Source organism: Morchella importuna, assembly GCF_003444635.1.
Source record: "Morchella importuna strain M04M26 chromosome Unknown Morimp01GS009, whole genome shotgun sequence".
In the NCBI taxonomy this organism is placed as follows: Eukaryota; Fungi; Ascomycota; class Pezizomycetes; order Pezizales; family Morchellaceae; genus Morchella; species Morchella importuna.
Window position 1 is genome coordinate 722,267 of NW_025763406.1, and position 20,761 is coordinate 743,027.

The 20,761-nt window shown below is 48.0% G+C and overlaps 7 protein-coding genes across 7 annotated transcripts; 4 read left to right on the forward strand and 3 right to left on the reverse strand.

Annotated features, from left to right (window-relative positions):
- Positions 1–776: 776 nt before the first annotated feature.
- Positions 777–2,223, forward strand: LAJ45_03973 (uncharacterized protein; the record flags this gene model as incomplete). The annotated part of the gene is made up of 9 exons (XM_046113555.1): positions 777–903; positions 984–1,006; positions 1,070–1,096; positions 1,163–1,311; positions 1,381–1,538; positions 1,592–1,789; positions 1,849–1,911; positions 1,964–2,076; positions 2,129–2,212. The coding sequence occupies 9 exons, from the start codon at positions 777–779 to the stop codon at positions 2,210–2,212; spliced, it is 942 nt and encodes a 313-aa protein (XP_045973284.1).
- Positions 2,224–3,066: 843 nt separating this feature from the next.
- On the forward strand, positions 3,067–5,822 carry LAJ45_03974 (uncharacterized protein; the record flags this gene model as incomplete). Its single annotated transcript, XM_046113556.1, has 8 exons — positions 3,067–3,094; positions 3,151–3,218; positions 3,274–3,417; positions 3,480–3,611; positions 3,669–3,810; positions 3,872–4,346; positions 4,403–4,975; positions 5,024–5,822. The coding sequence occupies 8 exons, from the start codon at positions 3,067–3,069 to the stop codon at positions 5,820–5,822; spliced, it is 2,361 nt and encodes a 786-aa protein (XP_045973285.1).
- Positions 5,823–6,543: 721 nt separating this feature from the next.
- LAJ45_03975 (uncharacterized protein) lies at positions 6,544–7,150 on the reverse strand (the record flags this gene model as incomplete). Its single annotated transcript, XM_046113557.1, has 3 exons — positions 6,544–6,686; positions 6,756–6,959; positions 7,099–7,150. 3 exons carry the CDS (start codon positions 7,148–7,150, stop codon positions 6,544–6,546), a joined length of 399 nt encoding a protein of 132 aa, XP_045973286.1.
- Positions 7,151–8,299: 1,149 nt separating this feature from the next.
- LAJ45_03976 (uncharacterized protein) lies at positions 8,300–9,751 on the forward strand (the record flags this gene model as incomplete). The annotated part of the gene is made up of 6 exons (XM_046113558.1): positions 8,300–8,371; positions 8,456–8,736; positions 8,866–8,941; positions 9,002–9,083; positions 9,140–9,470; positions 9,529–9,751. The coding sequence occupies 6 exons, from the start codon at positions 8,300–8,302 to the stop codon at positions 9,749–9,751; spliced, it is 1,065 nt and encodes a 354-aa protein (XP_045973287.1).
- A 1,213-nt stretch (positions 9,752–10,964) lies between these two features.
- LAJ45_03977 (uncharacterized protein) lies at positions 10,965–12,755 on the forward strand (the record flags this gene model as incomplete). The annotated part of the gene is made up of 2 exons (XM_046113559.1): positions 10,965–11,752; positions 11,816–12,755. The coding sequence occupies 2 exons, from the start codon at positions 10,965–10,967 to the stop codon at positions 12,753–12,755; spliced, it is 1,728 nt and encodes a 575-aa protein (XP_045973288.1).
- Positions 12,756–14,477: 1,722 nt separating this feature from the next.
- Positions 14,478–15,895, reverse strand: LAJ45_03978 (uncharacterized protein; the record flags this gene model as incomplete). The annotated part of the gene is made up of 4 exons (XM_046113560.1): positions 14,478–15,013; positions 15,082–15,193; positions 15,263–15,534; positions 15,658–15,895. 4 exons carry the CDS (start codon positions 15,893–15,895, stop codon positions 14,478–14,480), a joined length of 1,158 nt encoding a protein of 385 aa, XP_045973289.1.
- A 612-nt stretch (positions 15,896–16,507) lies between these two features.
- LAJ45_03979 (uncharacterized protein) lies at positions 16,508–20,550 on the reverse strand (the record flags this gene model as incomplete). The annotated part of the gene is made up of 13 exons (XM_046113561.1): positions 16,508–16,605; positions 16,663–18,742; positions 18,803–18,972; positions 19,024–19,164; positions 19,230–19,276; positions 19,352–19,418; positions 19,504–19,518; positions 19,637–19,651; positions 19,733–19,748; positions 19,833–19,884; positions 19,979–20,188; positions 20,274–20,365; positions 20,491–20,550. The coding sequence occupies 13 exons, from the start codon at positions 20,548–20,550 to the stop codon at positions 16,508–16,510; spliced, it is 3,063 nt and encodes a 1,020-aa protein (XP_045973290.1).
- Between the last annotated feature and the right edge of the window lie 211 nt (positions 20,551–20,761).

Genomic DNA, 20,761 nt, shown 5'->3' on the forward strand with positions numbered 1-20,761 from the left:
AGATTTCTAAAGATCTATTTGCATTTGGATCTTGTGGCTTGACCTTCGCTATAGATCTACTTACATATAGGCTTACATGTAGAGTACATGTATGTAACTTATAATTAGAGCAAAGATTTAATCTGCCCTTCACAGATAAGGATTAGGTGTAAAATACCCCCGGGTTTACATGTAATCTACCCTTGTGATTGGGTTCCAGCGGGATTTATTTATTAATATTGCAGTTCTGACGTAGAAGTCAACTACAGCTGCGGTCGTAACTTACTATGCCGGAACTTATTACCCCGAATCCTTGCTATCCCCAATTGCAGAAAGTGAGAACGTTACGGACAATGACTCTATATCTTGAACACTTCAGTACAACAGTTCTATCTGGGGGCTGTTCATCATGATAGGTGGGCTTTAGACAGTAGCAGTTATAAGCGAGGATTCTTTTCTCATTGTAGGTTATAAACCCGGGGGTATTCTACATCCAATTGCAATCCTTATCCGTGAAGGTAGATTAGGGTTCATATAATTAGTTGCTGTATATTTTAGCTTGCCGAACGATTCCTTTTTCTAATACAAAAAAGAATTGTCGCTGTACTTCATGAAATTTTAGAGTTGGATTCCGCGAAATATACATGCATGTACTCTACTCACACATTTCCGGCCAGCAAGATGCTGACTCAATAATGACTAATACATAGCATTCATGATAAACGGTAGGATGTCTGCTTAACATTTACTCTAGGACCCCGCTTAAGAGTTAGAATTAAGCATCAACGAATCAAACAATGTCCGGAATTGCAACTCAAGACTCTGTCCCTCAAGATCTATCTGGAGAGTTGACTCCACCATATAGCAAACACGGTTCCTCTGCCTCACGGATTGGAGACCACTGTGCCAATGATCCTCCACTTGGTTAGTTATTTGAGAATGCCCCTGGGTTGCATATATGATATATAGACCGGTTGCTGATGCCCTCGAAAACGTCAATATAGATCCATCTGTGAAATCCTCGGGAGTAAGTGAAAAGTTATACAACTTCTCATCGCTTAATTTTGACAGTTTGGGTTGCTATACGTAGGAAATCGTGAAGCTTGCTGAGACAGATGTGAGCTAGCTCCTGATTCAACCTGCAGCTATGAATCTATGTTAAACTTCAATAATCGATATATAGATTTATATCTCAAAGCCTTCTGATCTCGAAAGTCAAGGAACATGCCTTCTTCTACTCCTTACCAACGGTGTAGGAGTAAACTCAGTTGCCAATCAGCTTCAAGCAGACCATTTTGCAAGAGAAGGATACTTCGTAACCATGCCAGATTTGTTAGTTTTTAATACCCGCTTTAAACCATTTCAAGACGCATAGCTAAATCATCGATAACAGATTTGAAGGTACCCTATATTTAAGCTACGTTCAATTTCAAGCATTGCTGAACGCTTAGGTGATCCCGCACCAAACGCCAGCACCGTAACCTCACACGTCGAGTCTCAAGAACTCCTTGAACAAATCAAATTCAAAGCTGCAGAAGGGATAAAGGGCTTTATGATTGGTCTGTGTAACCATCAATATTACTAAACTAAATCATAGCTAATATAGATGCAGATATGTGGCTTGCTCGGCATACCCCAGAGAAGACAATGCCAATCATCGAAAAAGTCCTAGCTGCTATCAAAGAGGAATATGGAGACAAAAACTATACTGTTTCTTTAGGGACATATGTCGTAGGATACTGTTTTGGTGGCAAATACGCTTTGAGATTAGCGGCAACAGACTTGATCATTGCGGGGGCTGTTGCGCATGGTTTGTTGACGTCTTTACTTTTTTGCACTGAGTGGTGACTTATAAGGTTTCCGTAATAGGAACTTTGGTGAGTAAAGAAGATATCATAAACATCAGGAAGCCGGTCTCATTTGCATGCGTTGGTAAGCACCCCAAATATGTTGTTCCGGTATACTTCTTTCTAAAAAAAAAAAGGAACACAGAAAATGACAATTTCTTTCCGGATGATCTCCGCGAGGAAGGGCAAAAATTCCTCCAAGAAAACAACATCGAACATGAAATGCGTGTATATGAGGGTGTTCCACATGGTAATTACTTCATCACTCCCCTATCGAATCTATGATATTAAGTGCTATTCAGGGTTTGGAGTTTACGGGAGCTACTCCGAGGAACATATTAAAGCTGCTCAGAAACAAGTGTTTCGACAGTTTCTTGATTTCATGAGCAAACATTAAGTACTTGTCCGGAGGTCAATTGATATTATCTAATTGATCATGATACACGGCTGGGTCCCTTGATATATAGCTTTATTAATTTGGAAATCTACGGTTGCTATTAACTCACGGTTAGAGACAGATCATAATTTTTTATCATCAAATACACTCTGCTCATTACACCTATCTGTATGTAGTTCTTGGACAGACGTGCACGCCGGACATCTAGCCTGAAAGAAGAAAACACTAAAATATGGCCTTTTATAAACCTCCCAAGTGAGACACATCTGCAACCAATCAAACCTAGCACTATAGTTTCGAGATCAATCTATGATGATCCGTTTTAACTATTGAAGGTATTAATTAATACTTAGAACATGGAGAATATAAAATTTATGCAAAAAAGCGCTCTCCAGATATATTATACGTACACATACAGTAGGGTTACATGCAATTAATAAATTAAACAAAAAAAAGGAAGAAAGAATACGTACACATACATGTACCTGTATGTATACAGCTTATATTTGTGTGCTCCCCTCCGTCTACGTACATACATGTAGTAAATGTATGCGTACTGTAGTCAAAACCTAGGCTACCGTGTGACGTAGGTAAATGTTAAAAATGGTCTTCGGATTTGAATGATTATTAGAATTAGAACTTGATAGATATGACGCATTATTATCAAATAAAGTAAGGCGTCTAAATTGCCCCGCTACGCACACGGCTTGGCAATATAGCCCCACGCTGCTTATTGAGCCGCGATCTTAAATCAATCGTCAAAACGTTCAGACTGTTTCATCCTTTCTAACCTCAATCACCCACTTATCTCAAAAGTCTCAAGAATCTAATACATATTCCATCATGAGCTGTATTCACGTCTCTGAAGCTCGTAAGTTATTCACCCAGAAAACCTTCGGAGCAGAGCTCTGCTCAAGAGGTAGCCAGGTTTGCAAGCTCCCAGAGCTACCCAGAGTGTCCACCGCGAAGATTGTACCCAGTGTTTTGATGGAATTGTAAGTTCTAATCCTACATTTAACTGTATATTCCAACTAAAAATCACTTCCACAGGATGACCTAGAAGGGCTGAACGTTTGCCTCTCTTGTTTTAATGGCGGATGCGCAGGAGACAGGAATCACGCATTGCTTCACAGCAGACTCACACAACATCCATTGGTTTTGAACATTAGAAGGACTAAAAAACCAAAACCCGAGGTAATTTTACACCTTATTTAAAAAAAAAAAAAAATGAACTCGAAGCTAACCAGTCTGAGCAGCGTGATGAACCGCCAAAGAAAGTTTCAAAGCTTGCTATTGAGGCTGAGATGGAAAGTGACAAGTATGATACTCATACTGCCGTCATTTGTTATGAATGCGGTGGGAATGAAGTGGATAGGGCGACTGGTAATGTAGGTTCAAAGCTATCCTTCGCACTGGTGGCTATTCTGATTTACTTGGGACCATAGCTACCTGAAGTCATCGATGGAGTCATGTCTGCAATGACGTTCGCAACGCAAACCGAAGTTCAGGCATGGGAGCAAGAAATCACAGCCTGCGAGCACACTCTCTGCTTAGCACAAGATACAGCCAAGGAGCTTGAAGCCATGAGTATGATTTAGCACTGTAGGTACAAAGATACTTCTAAAACTGACTGCGTTTCTGGAAACAGGTCTTGCACATTGCTCATCATGCGATCTGAAAGAAAATCTTTGGCTCTGTCTTCAATGTGGAAGCCTTAACTGTGGACGCGCACAATTCGGCGGTGTCGGCGGAAACTCTCATGGCCTTGCTCATTTCGAGTCCACCAAGCATCCGGTAGCTGTTAAGTTGGGCTCTATCACCCCTGAAGGGACCGCAGATGTTTATTGCTACTCCTGTAATGATGAGAGAACGGATCCGGAGCTTGGTCCGCATCTAAAACATTGGGGAATCAATATCGCTGAACGACAGAAGACCGAAAAATCGCTTACTGAGATGCAAATCGAACAAAACTTGAAATGGGAGTTTTCTATGACAACAGAAGACGGAAAAGAGCTGAAACCACTATTTGGGAAAGGTCTTACTGGATTGAAGAATCTGGGAAACTCATGCTATCTGGCGAGTATCTTGCAGTGTCTTTTTGCACTGCCAGCTTTTCAAAAGAGGTGAGACTCTTGTATCAACTTATGCCTCTAAGCAATGATTTTTAATATTAGAATAGGTACTACGATGTCATTACCTCGAAAGGTATGCCCGATAATATAAATCCAGCGGAAGATTTAGAAACACAGCTTCGGAAGGTTGCAGATGGGCTTTTGTCTGGGAGGTATTCGAACTCGGACTCAGATGTAGTAGCCAGTGAATACTCGACAGAGCTCCCACATCAGAAGGGACTTGCGCCTGCAATGCTCAAGGCACTTATCGGAAGAGGTCATGAGGAATTCTCTACAATGCGACAACAAGATGCTTTTGAACTTCTTTTGCATCTCTTCAAACTCATTACACGTTCCGCTCACCCTGCGGAATTGAAAGATCCTGTTTCAGATTTCAAATTTGTGCTTGAGCAACGGTTACAATGCATTTCTTGTAGGAAGGTCCGGTATAGAACTGATGTTCAAGATAATATCTCGGTCCCTGTGCCAGCGAGGAGGACTGGTAAAGTGACTTCGAGTGACGGGAAGGAAACCAAGGATATTTTCGAGCCGATCACAATCAAGGAATGTCTCGACATCTTCACTTCTAAAGAAGTAGTTGAGTTTACTTGTCCCAACTGTGGAAAGGGCAACGCTACTAAGTACGTACAGAAACAAGACTTATGACTGCAAGGTACTGACATTTCTAGACGTATTGCCTTTAAGACTTTTCCTGAGGTGCTAGCAGTCAATTGCAGACGCTTTGAGCTTGTTAACTGGGTTCCAACTAAACTTGATGTTCCTGTTGTTGTCGGAGATGAGCCCTTCCTATTAGATTCTTACATCTCTAAAGGCCCGACCCCCAATGAAGAGATTCTTCCCGAAGATGCGGAACCCTCAGCTGCTGGATTCGCGGCCAACGAAGCTGCTATGGCTGACCTCGAGGCCATGGGATTTCCTCGTGCACGATGTGAGAAGGCCCTTTACAAAACGGGCAATACCGACTCAGAATCGGCCATGAACTGGCTCTTTCAACATATGGAAGATCCGGACATAGATGAACCTCTAGTCATAGACCAGCCAAAAGAAGGTGGGGCCGAGCCCAGCGCGGAGCAAATTGAAATGCTGGGAGCAATGGGATTCACTGCGAATCAGGCTAGGAAGGCGCTCAAAGAGACTGGCGGAAACATGGAAAGAGCTGTTGAATGGGTATTTTCTCATCCCGATGATTTGGGTGACGTTGATGAAGTTATGGCGGGAACAAGCCCTGATCCCAAAGAGAAAGAGGAGCCTGGAAGGGCTGAAACCCCAGCTGAATTTCAATTGCATAGCATTGTCTGTCATAAAGGGAGTAGTATTCATGCAGGACATTACGTAGCGTTTGTAAGAAAGGAACTTGAAGGCGAGGGAGACGCGTGGGTCCTGTTCAATGATGAGAAGGTGGTGAGGGCTGTAGATGTTGAAGAGATGAAAAGGTTTGCATATGTCTACTTCTTCAAAAGGAATTAGAGACATCAGAGGAACTAGGCATTCAATTTTATCGTTAAACTCTAGTAATGCATTCCCTAGGGAGCTGGCTGAGCCTAAAATAGACCGCAGCATGGGTACATACATGTAGAGTGGATCGAAAATCTGATAAGGAAACGGTTGATGAACATATCTCTACATCAGATACCACATGAGCTGTAATCTGATGGAGCGCACGACGTCCACTCAAAGTTATCGTAACTCAATCCATCAGATAATTCCTTGCAGTAGACCGGTAGACACACAGCTCGCTAGTTCAATTTGAACCAGCGATCGTACGGTTCTCACATCACGCGATAAATTTAAGCATATTTCTGTTTCGTCGTATGATTATGACAGTAGATCTGCAGTCAAGGTTCACCTCAATTAATGACCATGAAAATCGGAGTTAAATGGGTATGGTTGCTTTAAATAAACGATACACTAAAATTTAGCCCACCGTTTTCTCGAACTTTTTAAACACTAACCTCTCTGCTAGCCTTCGCCTTATCCCGCACCCACACCCATATATTTTGGCAAGAAAAGGAAGATGAAAAGATGACTATTTAGCAACTGCAAACAGTAGTGACAGTTGGAATTTGAGTCCAAAAGTAATGAAAGAAAAAAGAAAAACGCCGGGCCTCAAACGAAAACAAAACTATATTCAAGAAGGAAGAACCGAACTACGCAGACACAAAGGGAGAGGTTTTTTCCAATGCAGGAACTATGCGGCCGTCGGCGCAGAAGTCTCCTTGCCCAAAGATCTCATCACATCTGGTCCGAGTGTAGGTGCCGGCCTTTTTGTCTTGCTCTGGTAATCCTTGATTGCGGATTTGATCGCATCTTCAGCGAGCATGGAGCAGTGAACTATCAATAACCATCACATCAGTTTCCCCGCCGCACAAAACTTCTCGGCGGCATGATAATTAAACTTACGTTTGACTGGAGGCAAGCAAAGCTCTTTTGCAATCTCGGTATTCTTAATACGTCCAGCATCTTCAAGAGTCATACCACGGACGAGCTCGGTGAGGTAGCTGCTGGAAGCAATGGCGGAGCCGCAACCGAAAGTCTTAAACTTTACATCGGATATCGTGTTTGTCGCAGAGTCGACACGGATTTGAAGCTTCATCACATCGCCACCTAGAAGAGTATTAATAATCAAACTAGACCAAGGTGAGTATATGTTATGGGGATAAAATCGGCCGAGGAAATGCACACAGATCCGAAAAGATCATGTAGAAACAATAGAGGACACAGAGGAATAAGGGCGATAGCTTACAAGCTGGTGCACCAACAAGGCCGGTACCAACATCGAGGTCTTTCTTGTTCATTGAGCCGACATTTCGGGGGTTATTGTAGTGATCAAGCAGTGAAGAAAAAATCAATGTCAGCGGTTTTGTCCATCCATCCATATATCAAAAAAAATGTACAAAATCTCGTACAGAGTCTTATGGAATGCTAGGAAGAACATATCTTTTTCATGATAATTTCTCCTCGAGATCACCGGAGCAGAAACTCTTGCCGCACTACGGGCCAATGGGGCGGTTGTCCTTAAGGTAGAGCCCGAGATGATACGGGCAGAGAGAGTAATGGGTGCAATCTTCTTGAACATGATTGAATGATTGAGCGTTATTGATTGATTAGGATTTGGTTTGGATCGTGGATGTTTGCCCGGAAATGACAGAGCACGAGGAAGGAAGAAAGTTTGAGGAGGAAGATGCAACTTTTATGCACAGGATGGGGAAGTGGAGGTGGCGACCGGGATGACGGCAGAGAGGTTGAAGGACCCCGTGCTTTCTCTATCCACCGTACGCACACACAAACAAATCTTGATAAGCCGGAGAAGTCGAGAAGCCCAGCTAAGTGCAAAACAGAAACTTTACGTAACTCTCAGGGAAATAAGTCCTTTTAGTTGTCGAGGCGCCACAAACCAGCCACACCAAATCGTTTAGCCACACAATCCTTGTTTAGATCCTATTCCCTTGAATTGTCCAATCCAAATCCGTTTTTCACTGTCTCTCGTTCTGCCCGTTTATTTCTGTCCCAGGCTTTTCCTGTTTTGGTCTACTTTTCAGGGACTTGCTCTGCGAGAATACTCTACGTATATAACAATCTATCTCATTATAAACGCTCCTTTATATATTCTCCCTCTTTTCCTGCTGCTGCTGCACTGCGAAAAAAGCGAAAGCCGAAGCTGAATTATTTAGGGATTTCCCGGGAACACTGCTGCACCACGCACGACACCTTCTGCACGCTGCTTCGTTAATACTACCGTGCCCTTGCTACCAGAATCGGTACTATTGAATGGACCCTAACTCTAACGCGGCTCTTTCCACTTTCCTTTTTCCTCTGAAATCCCCCTCCCCCATCAACACCTGCTCCTACTGCCAATTCCCTCCCCACATCTAGAACACCGCAGTCTTCCATCTCCCATTAATCTTGGTATCATCTCTATCGCGATAGAAGGGAATTCCCTCACCATGTCGGCCCCCAAAGATGCTAGCCCCTCCTCCTCCGGCTTGCCAAAGCTCCCTGCTGTCCCAACGTCGGAAGTAAGTTCTTTTATTTCCCTCCTTCATGCTCGCACTTTAAATTTCAAAAATTGATCCCCAATTCTTTCTTTCATCCCTTTATAGCCTCCTGTTGTCAATTCCGGTTCATCTTCAATGACCACTCCCGGTCTCATCCCACCACCGAAAGAGACATGGGTAGCACTGCGATCATATGTTGGCCAGCCAGTTACGGCGTCATTCATTGCTGGAGGAGTTGCTGGCGCTGTCAGTAGGACTGTTGTCAGTCCTTTGGAGAGGTTGAAGATCCTCTTCCAAGTACAAGGACCCGGAAATCAATCCTATCAGGGCGTGGGTCCGGCATTGATGAAAATGTGGAGAGAAGAAGGATGGAGGGGATTCATGAGGTGGGTCGAATTCTTATCGCTTAACAACCTGGACTTTGGGATTTCGGAGGCTGAAGTTCTGAGCTTGAGCCGGGATGACAGGAAATAAAGAGCTTCACTTTTTAGGGGTTTATGCTAACTTTAAGACAGAGGTAATGGAACCAATTGTATCCGAATCGTACCATACTCTGCCGTGCAGTTTTCCAGCTATGGTATTTATAAAAAGGTATGATGCTGATGAAATACCACCTAATACTGAAATCTGCTTCTAATCTCTTATTTGCAGTTACTACTTCCAGAGGGTTCAAACGATCTTGGGACTTTTCGTCGACTCACTGCTGGTGCAATGGCTGGCATCACCTCCGTCGGTACGTCTCACCCAATAACCTCACTCTTTGTCTATTTCTAAATTCTACGTAATCAGTCGCCACATACCCACTAGACATCGTGCGGACACGTCTCTCAATTCAGTCTGCTTCCTTTGCAAGCCTAGGGAGACCTGACACAAAGCTACCCGGAATGTTTGCAACCATGAAGTTAATGTACCGCGCCGAGGGTGGTATGGTTTCACTCTACAGAGGCCTTGGGCCAACACTTGCTGGGGTTGCCCCATATGTCGGGATTAATTTTGCGACTTATGAGGCTATGCGGAAGTTCATGACCCCCGAGGGCGAGCAGAATCCCTCTGCTTTAGGGAAATTGGCTGCCGGGGCCATTTCGGGAGCTGTTGCGCAGAGCGTCACATATCCTTTTGAGTAAGCAAACCCTGGTTTTTTGCATACTTTGGCAACGACATCCTAATAAGCTTTGCAGTGTGCTCCGTCGGCGATTCCAGGTTAACACAATGTCCGGTATTGGATATCAGTACAAGGGGCTGTGGGATGCCATTACAATCATTGTTAAAGCCGAAGGTCCTAAAGGATTATATAAAGGGCTGTTGCCTAATCTATTGAAGGTTGCACCCAGCATTGGTAGTAGCTTCTTGAGTTTTGAGATTGCCAGAGACCTCTTGCTTGGCTTTGGTGGCACCTTATAATCATCTAACCATTGTGATGGTGTTTATTTTTTCCTAACTTTTTTTCCATATACTTTTTTCGACGGGAGTGAGAACATAAAAGGCTTGGCGAATATTTTTCCTTCGATTTGGGTTTTGGTCGGTTTTCAGTGTGCTGGTAAAGGTAGAGGATGTGGAATATTTCATTTCTTATATTTATTGTTGTCTAGCTCGTATTTGGTTTAATTGGTTGGATTAACTGTTGATTGCGTTTTTTTCTGGTCATTGTCAGTATCAGTTTCGTTTTGGTTTGTATTAGATGGTCAAAGTGGAAGAAGGATCCATTCGCGCAGGAGGAATGGTCAACTGGATGAGTTAGGTGGTGGTAAAAGCGTGTTGTTGCAATTATGTTGTAGCTTATATCTGATACTATAACTCTGAGATAACTTCATGATGTCCTAGGTGAAATTCAGCAGTAATTGCAAGGTCCCATCCATTTTTATTATGTCAAAGTTTAACCGACCCTCCCCGACTAGAAATATGGCCGATCCCCGGTGTGTACTACATGTATTAGTGCAGGAGCTTAACACCGCCGGGTTTCTAAATATCAACGACTAGGTTTGTCTCCAGGCTCAAGGCTAATCAAGTTGTTATTGATAAGTTATAGGAGGAAATGATACTGTATGTATGAATTTGAAGCAACGATGGAAAAGAACAGAAATCAGCTATCCCAAAAATTTCTTGCGAGGTTTGGGGTTGAAAAAAGTTTTCTGTTGTCCTCAGCGAGAGTCGAACTCGCGACCTTCGGATGTCCAAATCTGATGAATTGGTCATATTTTTAGTATGAGACCGACGCTTTAACCAACTAAGCCATGAAGACATGTTAGTTGCTGCAGCTAATACAATTATCAATCATCAAATAGTTCTTAATATTATCCTTCCCCGCTCCTCAATGCGACCTGGTTCGGCCGAAATCAGCCGAAGCTAGATTTTTGCGTTGATTAAGCTTCATAGGTGCTGACATCCCCCAAACTCCAAGATGGCTTGACTTTCCCGGTACCCTACCTATCCTAAATAAGTGTCTGTTAGATCTTTGGTGACATCAAAGTTCGTGAAGGATTAGTAGCATGACGTCGGGACACTTCCGCCAAGCCACTATCACTCAAGGGTCCAGTTTTGAGCCTCAACACCTCAAATCCACAACACGTTACCTCAGGGCACTTTATCCAGCAAGCAGGGCCATATCGACCTTAACATGGCCGCAGAAGATCCAGCACTCTCAAAGCCCCAGGCGGAAGCCAGTCGCAAATCCCTCCTCTCTGCATCTGCAGAGGGTGCGAAGTTCTTGATACTTTTACAGCTCTCCTCTCGCCTTTTGACCTTCGTCGTCAACCAGGTTCTGCTCCGTTTCCTTTCTCCAGAGCTTCTAGGGATCAGTGTGCAGCTCGAGCTACTCATGATCAGTGTTTTATACTTTTCTCGAGAGTCTTTACGAACTGCGTTGCAACGACATGGAGCTGAGACTACGTCAGAGAAGAAGAGCGGGAAGGATACAAAGGTTGGTGGCTTACTAGAAGAGGGATCACCGGCTGCGCAATCACAGACGCTGGTCAACCTTTCTTTGCTTACCATACCAATGGGAATTATGTTTGCGGGGGCGTTGGCCCTATTCTACTCGCGGGGTTCTGCTTCAACGGAGACGGCGCAGCAGCCGTTCTTTAGCGAGTCGATCGCTATATACGTTTTAGCAACATTGGTAGAGCTCCTTTCAGAGCCATGCTTTGCACTCGCACAGCAAAAGCTACTATATAAACTCCGCGCTGGAGCCGAGTCTTCAGCTGCTTTTACTAGATGTTTGTTGACCTGTGGATTGACCGTCTACGCAGCCCGTGTTGCAAAGGTTGAAGGCGGGCTTGGTCCTCTACCTTTTGCATTGGGACAGCTTGGATACGCAGTTGTACTATTGGGTGCCTATTGGCATCGTGTGTTACAGCTCTCTGCTACCGAAGGTTTTAGTATGGGATTGAAAAGGATTGAGTCCTCGTGAGTAGTCAGAGCTATCTTCATGATTTCTCACTCGGTATAATTTGTGCTAAGATTTGTTAGCCCCGATGTCAATTACCACCTATCTCTCTTCCACGCGCCCCTTTCTCGCCTCGCAACATCAATGTGGCTCCAATCTGCGTTGAAACACATCTTAACCCACTTTGATACTGTCCTCCTCTCCGCCCTTTCCTCGGCACACTCACAGGGTACCTACGCCCTGGCATCCAACTATGGATCTCTCATCGCCCGCATGCTCTTCCAGCCGATAGAAGAGGCCTCTCGTAACCTCTTTGCGAAGCTTCTTTCTACATCTTCCCCTGATGGAAAGCCTTCAGCAGAAAGCGTAACATCTGGAGCCAATATCCTAGCCATTATCATGAAGCTGTACTCTCTACTCTCATTATTCTTCTTTTCTCTCGGCCCTCCCTTCGCACCTCTCGCACTCAAGCTCATTGCTGGCTCTCGATGGTCAGACGGCGACGCAGGTGGAGTTCTAGCAAGCTATTGTTACTACATCCCCTTGTTGGCTATAAATGGTGTTACTGAAGCTTTCGTGCAGTCTGTTGCAACCGAGACAGAATTAGCGAAACAGAGTGGATGGATGTTTGGTTTCTCATTCATGTTCGCTGGTATCGGATGGCTGTTTTTATCCGCCCTGGGATGGGGAGCTAAAGGGCTTGTTGCGGCGAATGCAGCAAATATGTCTCTGAGGATTGTATGGAGTCTGGTGTTCATTGGTGGATATTTTGGCAGAAATGAGGGCGAGAAAAGGGGTGAGAAGTGGAGTCTCGCTAGAGTTCTGCCAAGTGGAGTGTTAGTGGCTGCTTCGGTCGGCATTGGTGCTGTATCCAGGGGCGTGGTAGCGAGCGAGGGCGGACTGATCAAAGAGATTGGGATGGGTGGTGCTTTAGGCGTGTGCCTAGCTGCTGTTTGTTTTGTGACGGAGAGAGCATTTTTTGATAAGTGTATCAAAATGTTCAAGTCAACCCGTGCCAAGTAGAGTGTGCCTTCAAGTCATAGACTTTTGTTTTCTTAGTGTTATTTATCCATGGTTTATATATAATCCATCATACTTTAGGCATTGTAAGCCAAATATTTTCCGCGACTATATAATAGCTTCAAGCCGCGCTGTGCCTTTACTGTTACAAGTGCTGCAGGATGTGCAAGTCCTCTGGGATTTCCAGATGTACTTGGATCGTGATAAGAGCGTCGATGAGCTCGCCCAAGCCGAAATATGAGAGCTATCAGTTCAGCCCATCATAGTTGCAAAGACTTGGTTGGTCTAACAACATGGGCTTATTCATGCCCATCCAGCATCATGCAACCTTGGCCCCCTGACCCTACTATTAAAGACTCGAGAACACAATTGTAAAACCTAAAAGATCCTTGGTTACTTGTTAAAATGCTCCCTCATGCCATTGTTTTTAAGATGGACTAAATGCAGTTTGTAGCCAGGGAAAGATGGCTCTGGCTGGACTCGGGCTGTCCAACAGTGGCCTGAGCCATGATCCGACTTTAGCCTATCGGCGCCTTGGAATGAGACGCGCCGCAATATAAATGTAAACCGACTTTTTTTTCCTCCTCCTAGGGTTTTTGAGGAGCAGCGCTACCAGAAAGTATCGGGGGTGTTTGGAGACAGGGTGAACTATAGTTTCCCGCAGAAAGAGTAGTTACACTGCCACACCCCCAGACTACATCCAAGACAGTCTGAAATTAATGGTGTTCCAGTATAATTCCGTTAAAGTCACCAACGACATTGAACGTTCGAGATCAAACTGGCGCTAGGTTGTGGGGGAGTATTATGTAGATCATGGACTCATGGTTAGTAAGAACAGAAGTCTAGTGAGGGTGGTGGTGGTGGCGAGACGCAGTTCTTCTCCCACTGAGGAACTACCATTTGTGCTCAGCTGTATCATCTCCTCCATCCGTGAATGGCGGATTCAGTGAATTGGCCGTAACATCCAACATTGCTTGTCGATAAAGTTGGGCTATCCACGAACGGCCTGAACATAGGTTACGAGCACAGTACAAGCTTATCCGTGGACAGCCCAGCCCGCGCCCACCAACAGACCACACACATCCCCTCCTCCCGGGACCATCAACCTACCCGACCTAAACCAGCCCCCCCCCCCCCCCTCTCTCTCTAAGCCGTACCCACATATCACACTTTATCCGCTCCAAAAAGCACACACCGGCAAAGCCCACGCACCGAAAGCCTCGATCACAGTCAATCACTCGACCCTCGAGGAGCTAGAAACACATGAATATTCCGATTTATTGAATCTAAAAAACTCTATTTCAAGACTCGGGCCCGGTCCGTCCGTGCCATACCCAACCACCAGAGGAGGATTGGGATGAGGCGGGGAGGGGGGGGCGGGGAAAAGGAAAAGGTAAACGGAAATTAAAGATGGAAAGAAAAAGAGAAAAAAAACTCCTCCTAGCACCCCGACAAGTGGTATCCCAAACCCAAACCAAAAAAATAACAAGATAAAACGCCGTACGTAAAAGAGGAGAGAATAGGGAATAATAAGGAGGATGAGAGGGGGCGAAAGAAAGACATAGAAGAAAAATGCCACTAATTGGTGGAAATCGAGGGGGTAAGAACTATATACCAAGCCGAACAGGAACGCAAACAAAACTCCACATAAAAAGAACTGGAATAAATGATATGGGGAAAGGGGGAGGGGGGAATTACTGATAGCCGGTCAGTCAAAGAGGGTTTCTACACCCCCACCGACAAACAATCATCCAGCAGCCCTCTGAGCTGCTTCCTATCATCCACGGCAGCGCCTTCCCACCCCTCTACATCCACCTGGCCTACATACTGCTCCTCCGCATCGACCTCATAGTCCCTCTCATACCACCCACCGGCCATGATCTTCTTCATGCTCAGCGGCAGCTGCGCCAGCAGATTATGGCCCAGCGCCAGCGACAGCCGCACATCATGCATACCCAGCAGACTGCGCTCCGTCGGCGCAGTCCACTTGCGCTTGGGCGCGAGCTTGCGGTACTTGTCTGTCTGGACGTAGTTTGGCCCGTTTGAGCGCACGCGCGAAATGATGGTTGAGAGAATCTCTTTGACAAAGGTCTCGGCGGCAACGTTCATGAAGTTTGCGGCGTCGGCGGTGCAGCCGCCGTGGACGCCCTCTTCGTAGCAGATGGGGTTCATGCGCTGGCGGATTATTTCGATGTCGGGGAACTCACCGGATTCGGAGGAGAGTGGCATGGTGTAGCGTTGCTTGATCTCTGAGTCCCAATCTGTGGCTGTCAGCATCCAGATGGGAGAGCGGGCGGAGGGAAAGAAAGAAGGAGGGGGGAAACTTTACTTGTCTTTGTGAGTCCGGCGCTCATTGGCGGGAGCGCCTCCGGGATCTTGACCTGCTTCGCCAGATGGTACTCTTGCAGCATACTCCCAAGCATATCCTCAACATCACCCAACTAGCACCCATCCCATCAGCACCCCCGTACCACAAACACCACCCCCCGCCCAGGAAGGACAATACTCACCGCCGAAGGCACCTCCTTAATCCTCCTCCTTTCCCTGGCCGAGATGGCCATCACCTCCTTCTTCAGCCGCTTCTCGTTGACATCGCCCGCCGGCATCTTTGCAATCGCACTCGGCTTATCACTCGCCGACACCCACGCCGCTACATCTGTCGGCGGCAGATCGCGCATCGAGTTCCCATACATGGCTACCAAGAGCATGTTGTGCATCCTGATGCTATTCCCCTTTACGAATGGGCTGATCGCGCGCGAGAGCTCCTCCTGGTTTAAACGGCCTAGAAAACCCACCAATTCCAACCCAATCAGCATACCTCCTCCTCATCAAGCTGATAGGGGGGAGATAAGGGGTGAGGGGTAAGGGAGGTATCAATAATAATAATAATAATAATAATACGGACCAGTAAGATACCCGCTGAGCGCCTCCTTATAGATAGCCCACGCCTCCTTCCCCATCGCGCGCTTGAGCGCATCATACATTGGCTCAAGATCGATTCTAGGCACCACCGGAGGGCCCGGCGGCGGCGGCGGGGGTGGGGGAGGTGCTGCCTTTGACGCCGACTGTTTGCCCGGGTGTTTTGTGCTGGCCGAGCTGGATGTCGGGCGGCTGGTCGGTGTCTGGGCATCCATATCGACCATTTTTGATGATTTGTGGAGGGTGCGGGGGGTGCGGATGGGGGGTCACGATGCGGGTGTGGGTTGTGGATGCGATAGATTTATGTTGGTGCTGTCGGGAGAGGTGAGTGAGTGCTCGTGAGCTACGGGGGAAAGGTGAGGTTGAGATAAGCTTCGCGGTTACCCGGCAAGGGGGCCTGCACTATCCTCAGACGGGCAAGGTTGGGGACGAAAACGGAGCTCTGATTCCTGCTACATCATTCTTACAGCTGCAGAGGTGAATACTCACAGTTACATCACAGTGGGGCAACTCACCAATTCCATCACCAATTCCATCACCAATTCATCTCTTTCTTTCTTCACCAACTACCAGGAGTGCTGATCTACAACATGGAACGTGGTGCCCCCATTCACTCAGACACATGCAATATGCCACACTCCCCATGTTCCCTTAATAACTGCCACTGATAAGAAGTAACTTCTCGTATATGCTCAATTCCTTTAGAGAAAAAATCTTTCGATACATATGTATTTGCCCCCCTTTTCCATCATACAAAGCTAATGCTAATAACAATAACCATAAGAACAATTTTATAAATTACATCACTGCACTTGATAATACTTACACCCCTTAACCTAAATCTCCAGCATCTCCTCCTCCAGAACACCATATAGCCTCTCAACTATCTGGATCACTTCATACACCCCCTCTGAGATCCTTCCCGTGACAAGGACTATACATAATCAGCCTCACAATCTCCAAGATCAAATCAAAAAGGAACAAAACTCACCATACGCATAAATCAGCGCAAAATCCTCATCACTCTCCCCCTCCGTACCCCTCACCTGCTGCCTATATGCATACAGCTTCGCCAACAACCTATCCCTCGCGCGATCCGTATTCGGCAGTCTCTCCGGCAGTGGGAAGCCCAGCCTGATAGAACTCGCTAGGACATAAAACAGATGGCTGATCCTCGCGCACAGGTCCACGCGCTCCTTCATTGTAAACTCTAAGATATCCGCCTCGCGCCTGTTCGCTTTCGGGTCCTTCATGATCATAACGCTCATACCATGGAATGCATCCAGAATTGCCTGGTTCGCAGCCAGGATCTTCTGGTACTCTGCCGCGGGGAACGGTCCCTTCAGACGCAGCTCGTGGGGCGCGGCAGCGACCAATGTTCCGAGGCGCAGGAGCGCTTTCTGGAGCGCGTGCTCTTCGTGGATGTTCATGTACTTCTTATCGCTCTCGCCCTCGATGAGGGAGTTGAGGGGGTCGCGGCGCCAGATCAGCGCCATACGTAGCCAGAGGACACTCAGGCCGCGGCGCAGCTGCTGGCGGGCACTAATGGGCCAGACAGCGACATTGACAAAGACACCCCAGATGACGCCGACGGTGACGGCAACGAAGCGGTGGAGTACTATCTCCGTGATGACCGGGTCGACACCGCCCTCGTCGTCGTCGTCGTCTGCGTCTGCCATGGAGAGGGAGTAGGCGTACAGAACACTAAGGTTGTAGGTGAGCAGGATGAAGCGCCCGAAGGTTGCCTGCTTCCATGTAAGAATAATCCAGAAGCACGGGATTGAGACCAGCCAGCCAAAGATGCTGAGCGTATACGGGTTCGAGCCAAATGTCTCCCAGGCGACGAGCGCAAAGATGGCGCCAAAGATGGTGCCAAGAACACGAAGGTTGCCAGAGTTGTTGGTCTGCCCAAGCGTCATGGACATGACGATCATGTACGAGACAAGTCCCCACTCGCCGCGCCAGTGGGAGTAGATAGGACGGGTATACGGTATGAAGGCGGGGAGCGCATACACGGCGGCGCCAACGCCGACCTTGATACTAAATTTGATCTCATCGCGGCGGAGCACACTCATAGCTTTCCAGAGCTTATACGTAAACGGTACCTCCGCCTCTGGGGCCACATTCGGGATTGTATTCCTCGCCTTCAACTTTGAAGCCCCGAGCTCCTCCACATCATTCCGCTGCTTCCTCGCACCGGCCGGCTTCTTCCAGAACTTGAGCCACTCCCACGTCCTGCCGCCCTCCCTCTGCAGATGCTCCAACTCTTCCAGCAGACTCAAAAACCGGCCCATCTCCTCAGCAAAGTACAGCAGACAGCTACTGAAATACCCGCAGCTGGCCGCAATCTCCTCCACGTCGGCCGCCTCGTCCATCGGCCGCTCCTTGGTCACGGCCTCGCTCTTGTACAGCGTGTTGAGCGCCTCGATGCGCGCCTCCGAGTACAGCTCCACGGCCTTCTTGAGCGACTCGCTGAACGCGGGGTTGACCTTGATGGTGTGCGACGCGATCGGGTGCGAGGACGAGAACGGCAGCTCCTCGAGCATCAGGTTGAGCGTGTACGCAAGCGACTTCATCGGCGGGCCCAGGTGGAATATAAACGTATCGAAGATTGTCAGCGGCGCCGTCGGGTCTTGCTGCGTATCGATGCTCGTTGCGTCCGACGCTGGCCACTCAAGCGGCTCCGGCACGGCAAGATACGAGTCGTGGTCTGGCGGCGTGAACAGTTGTGGCCCTTCGCCCGTGACGCGCTGCTGGTTCCCGGGCGCGGGCGTGCCTGCGCTGGCGGTGGCGGCGAGCTTTTGCGCCTGTGAGAGGAGGCCGAATTGCGTGGAGGCGGCGCTGCGGAGACCCCCGATGTGTTGTGCGAGGCGCTGCATGCACTCGACGATCTTCTTTTCGAGGACGTATTCGCGCTCGGTGCCGCGGACGTAGTGCTCGTATTTGGCTTCGCGGAGGTTCTTCATGAGGGGGACGAAGACGGTGCGGAGACTGGTGGAGGCCTTGACGAATTGCGGCTCGAGAAGCTCTTCTTCGGTGCCGCTGAGGAAGGAGCGAGTGATGATTGTTAGCTGTGTGACTGATGTTAGTAACAGTAGACCACCGCCGAGTCATTCAGTGGGGGAACTTGCCATGTCCGAGAAGGAGTCGGTCGACTTGATCATCAGCTGCCGCAGCTCTGTGACGGCGCTGGTGGCCCAGAGTGTCAGTGCCAGAAATAAAGATATCGAGATAGCCATAACCACAATCGTAGAGACCTGGTAGATCTTTCCGAGCGTGAAACCGCCGCGTTGGACATTTCCTAGTGGTTAAGTTAGTTGAGGCAGGTTGTGTGTATGTGTGTGCAACTAACCTTCTTTCGTCAGGATGGTGATGATCGCAATCGAGGCCAGGGAGCAGGCAACACTGACGGTGGGACTGGCCATGGCCTGCTTGGTGTACCCGATCAGGCCGAGACCGCCGGCGCAGAAGATAAGGAGGACGAGCGCGTGGCCTGTCCAGGAGCCTGTCAGCCATAATTCATGAAGCCGTGGTAGGGTCAATGATAGAAATGCATACCAAGCTCAATCATATCCAGCTGCGCAAACAGATTCGAAAGCCCCATACTGTTATCACCATCCCACCCCATCAGTTACTGCGAACAAACCAGAGTAGAGGAATAGAGTAGAGTAGCACAATACCTCCCCACAGAAACAACAGTGCTATACGCAAACGCACACAGAGCGTAGAGTGTCGCCTCGAACATGCCTACCGCGCCCAACCCCCGTGTATGTCAGCTTCAATTCATGCGGTAGCACTCGCGGGACGGACGGACGGACGGACGGGTACCTACCGCCTATAGACCGTGCTGTTGGGTTGCAATCATGCGGCGTTAGTACTCTCTACTCTATGTAGTAATGTAGTAATATGTATGTAGTGGCAATTTATGAATCGGGTCAGTGTGGTGTGGAGAAGTATGTAGCTACCGGGATGAAAGTAAACTATCGCAGTGTGTTAGCGTCTGTAGGAACGGGGGGGGAAATGGAATTGTGATCATTGATCACCGATGTGAGAGGACTAACCTGCGCATGTTGCAACCTGTGGACCGTGGAAACCAAACCGTTAGCCCATTGCCTACTGCCTACTACTACACTCCCGCTCATTCTACAGAAGTGGACTTACCATGTGCTTTCCATCATATTTCCCCAACATTGCCGCAATCGGGCTCACGAACCTACACCGTCCACATTCAGCGCTCCAACTCACCCTAACCCACCACCACCCAGTGGCCCAGTGACCCAGGCAGGATAGAGAAAGAAAAAACTAACGTAGCCAAGCTGCCCAAGAAATACCCAAACGAGCACTTGAGCACCATGTGCCCCTTCTGGCTCCCGAAAAACTCGACCATGCCGTCGAGCAGGCTCATTACCGCACCACTCCCCCATCCTCTTCCCCCTCTTCCGCCTTGCGCGCCGCCGCCCCGCACGCCGCCGAGGAGCGGCGTGGTGTCGTCGGCGGAGGTGGTGGAGTTGCTGTTTCTGTATGTGGTTTAGTTTTAGTTTTTTTTGTTTTTGTTTAGCCAAGGGGGTCTAGTGGGTGGGTGGGGAGGAAGGAGGAACGGACGTGCGGCCAAGCGTGTAGTTGCGCGGTAGCTGTGTCGACGTCCGGTGGATGCGCACGCCGGTAGAGGGTATGATGACGGATGCTTTCCGCGCCTGTTTACATTATTGTAGTGGCTTTAATTAGTATTGGGCTTGAAGACTGGGTGAGGGCGCCCGCGGGGGGGGGGGGGGGGTAGAGGGTAGCAGCAGCCCGCAGAGAGGGCAGAGACGCGACATACGAGGGCTTTGGGGCGGACGTGTTTTTTGCCGGTGGGCTTTTGGGGTGCCGGTGATGCCATTTTGCAGGCTGGCTGGCTGGCGGGCGGGCGGGCGGTGTAGATACTGGCTAAGTACTGTCTAGATCTGGCTGGAGACGGAGAGAGTTTTTTTATATATATCTACAGTACGCAACTGGGAGAGGGTGAATGAATATACAATGTAATGTGAGGCGCGTGCTGGTTCCGTTGCCAAGAGGAGGGTGGGTGAATGAAGGCAGAGAGAGGCAGGGAG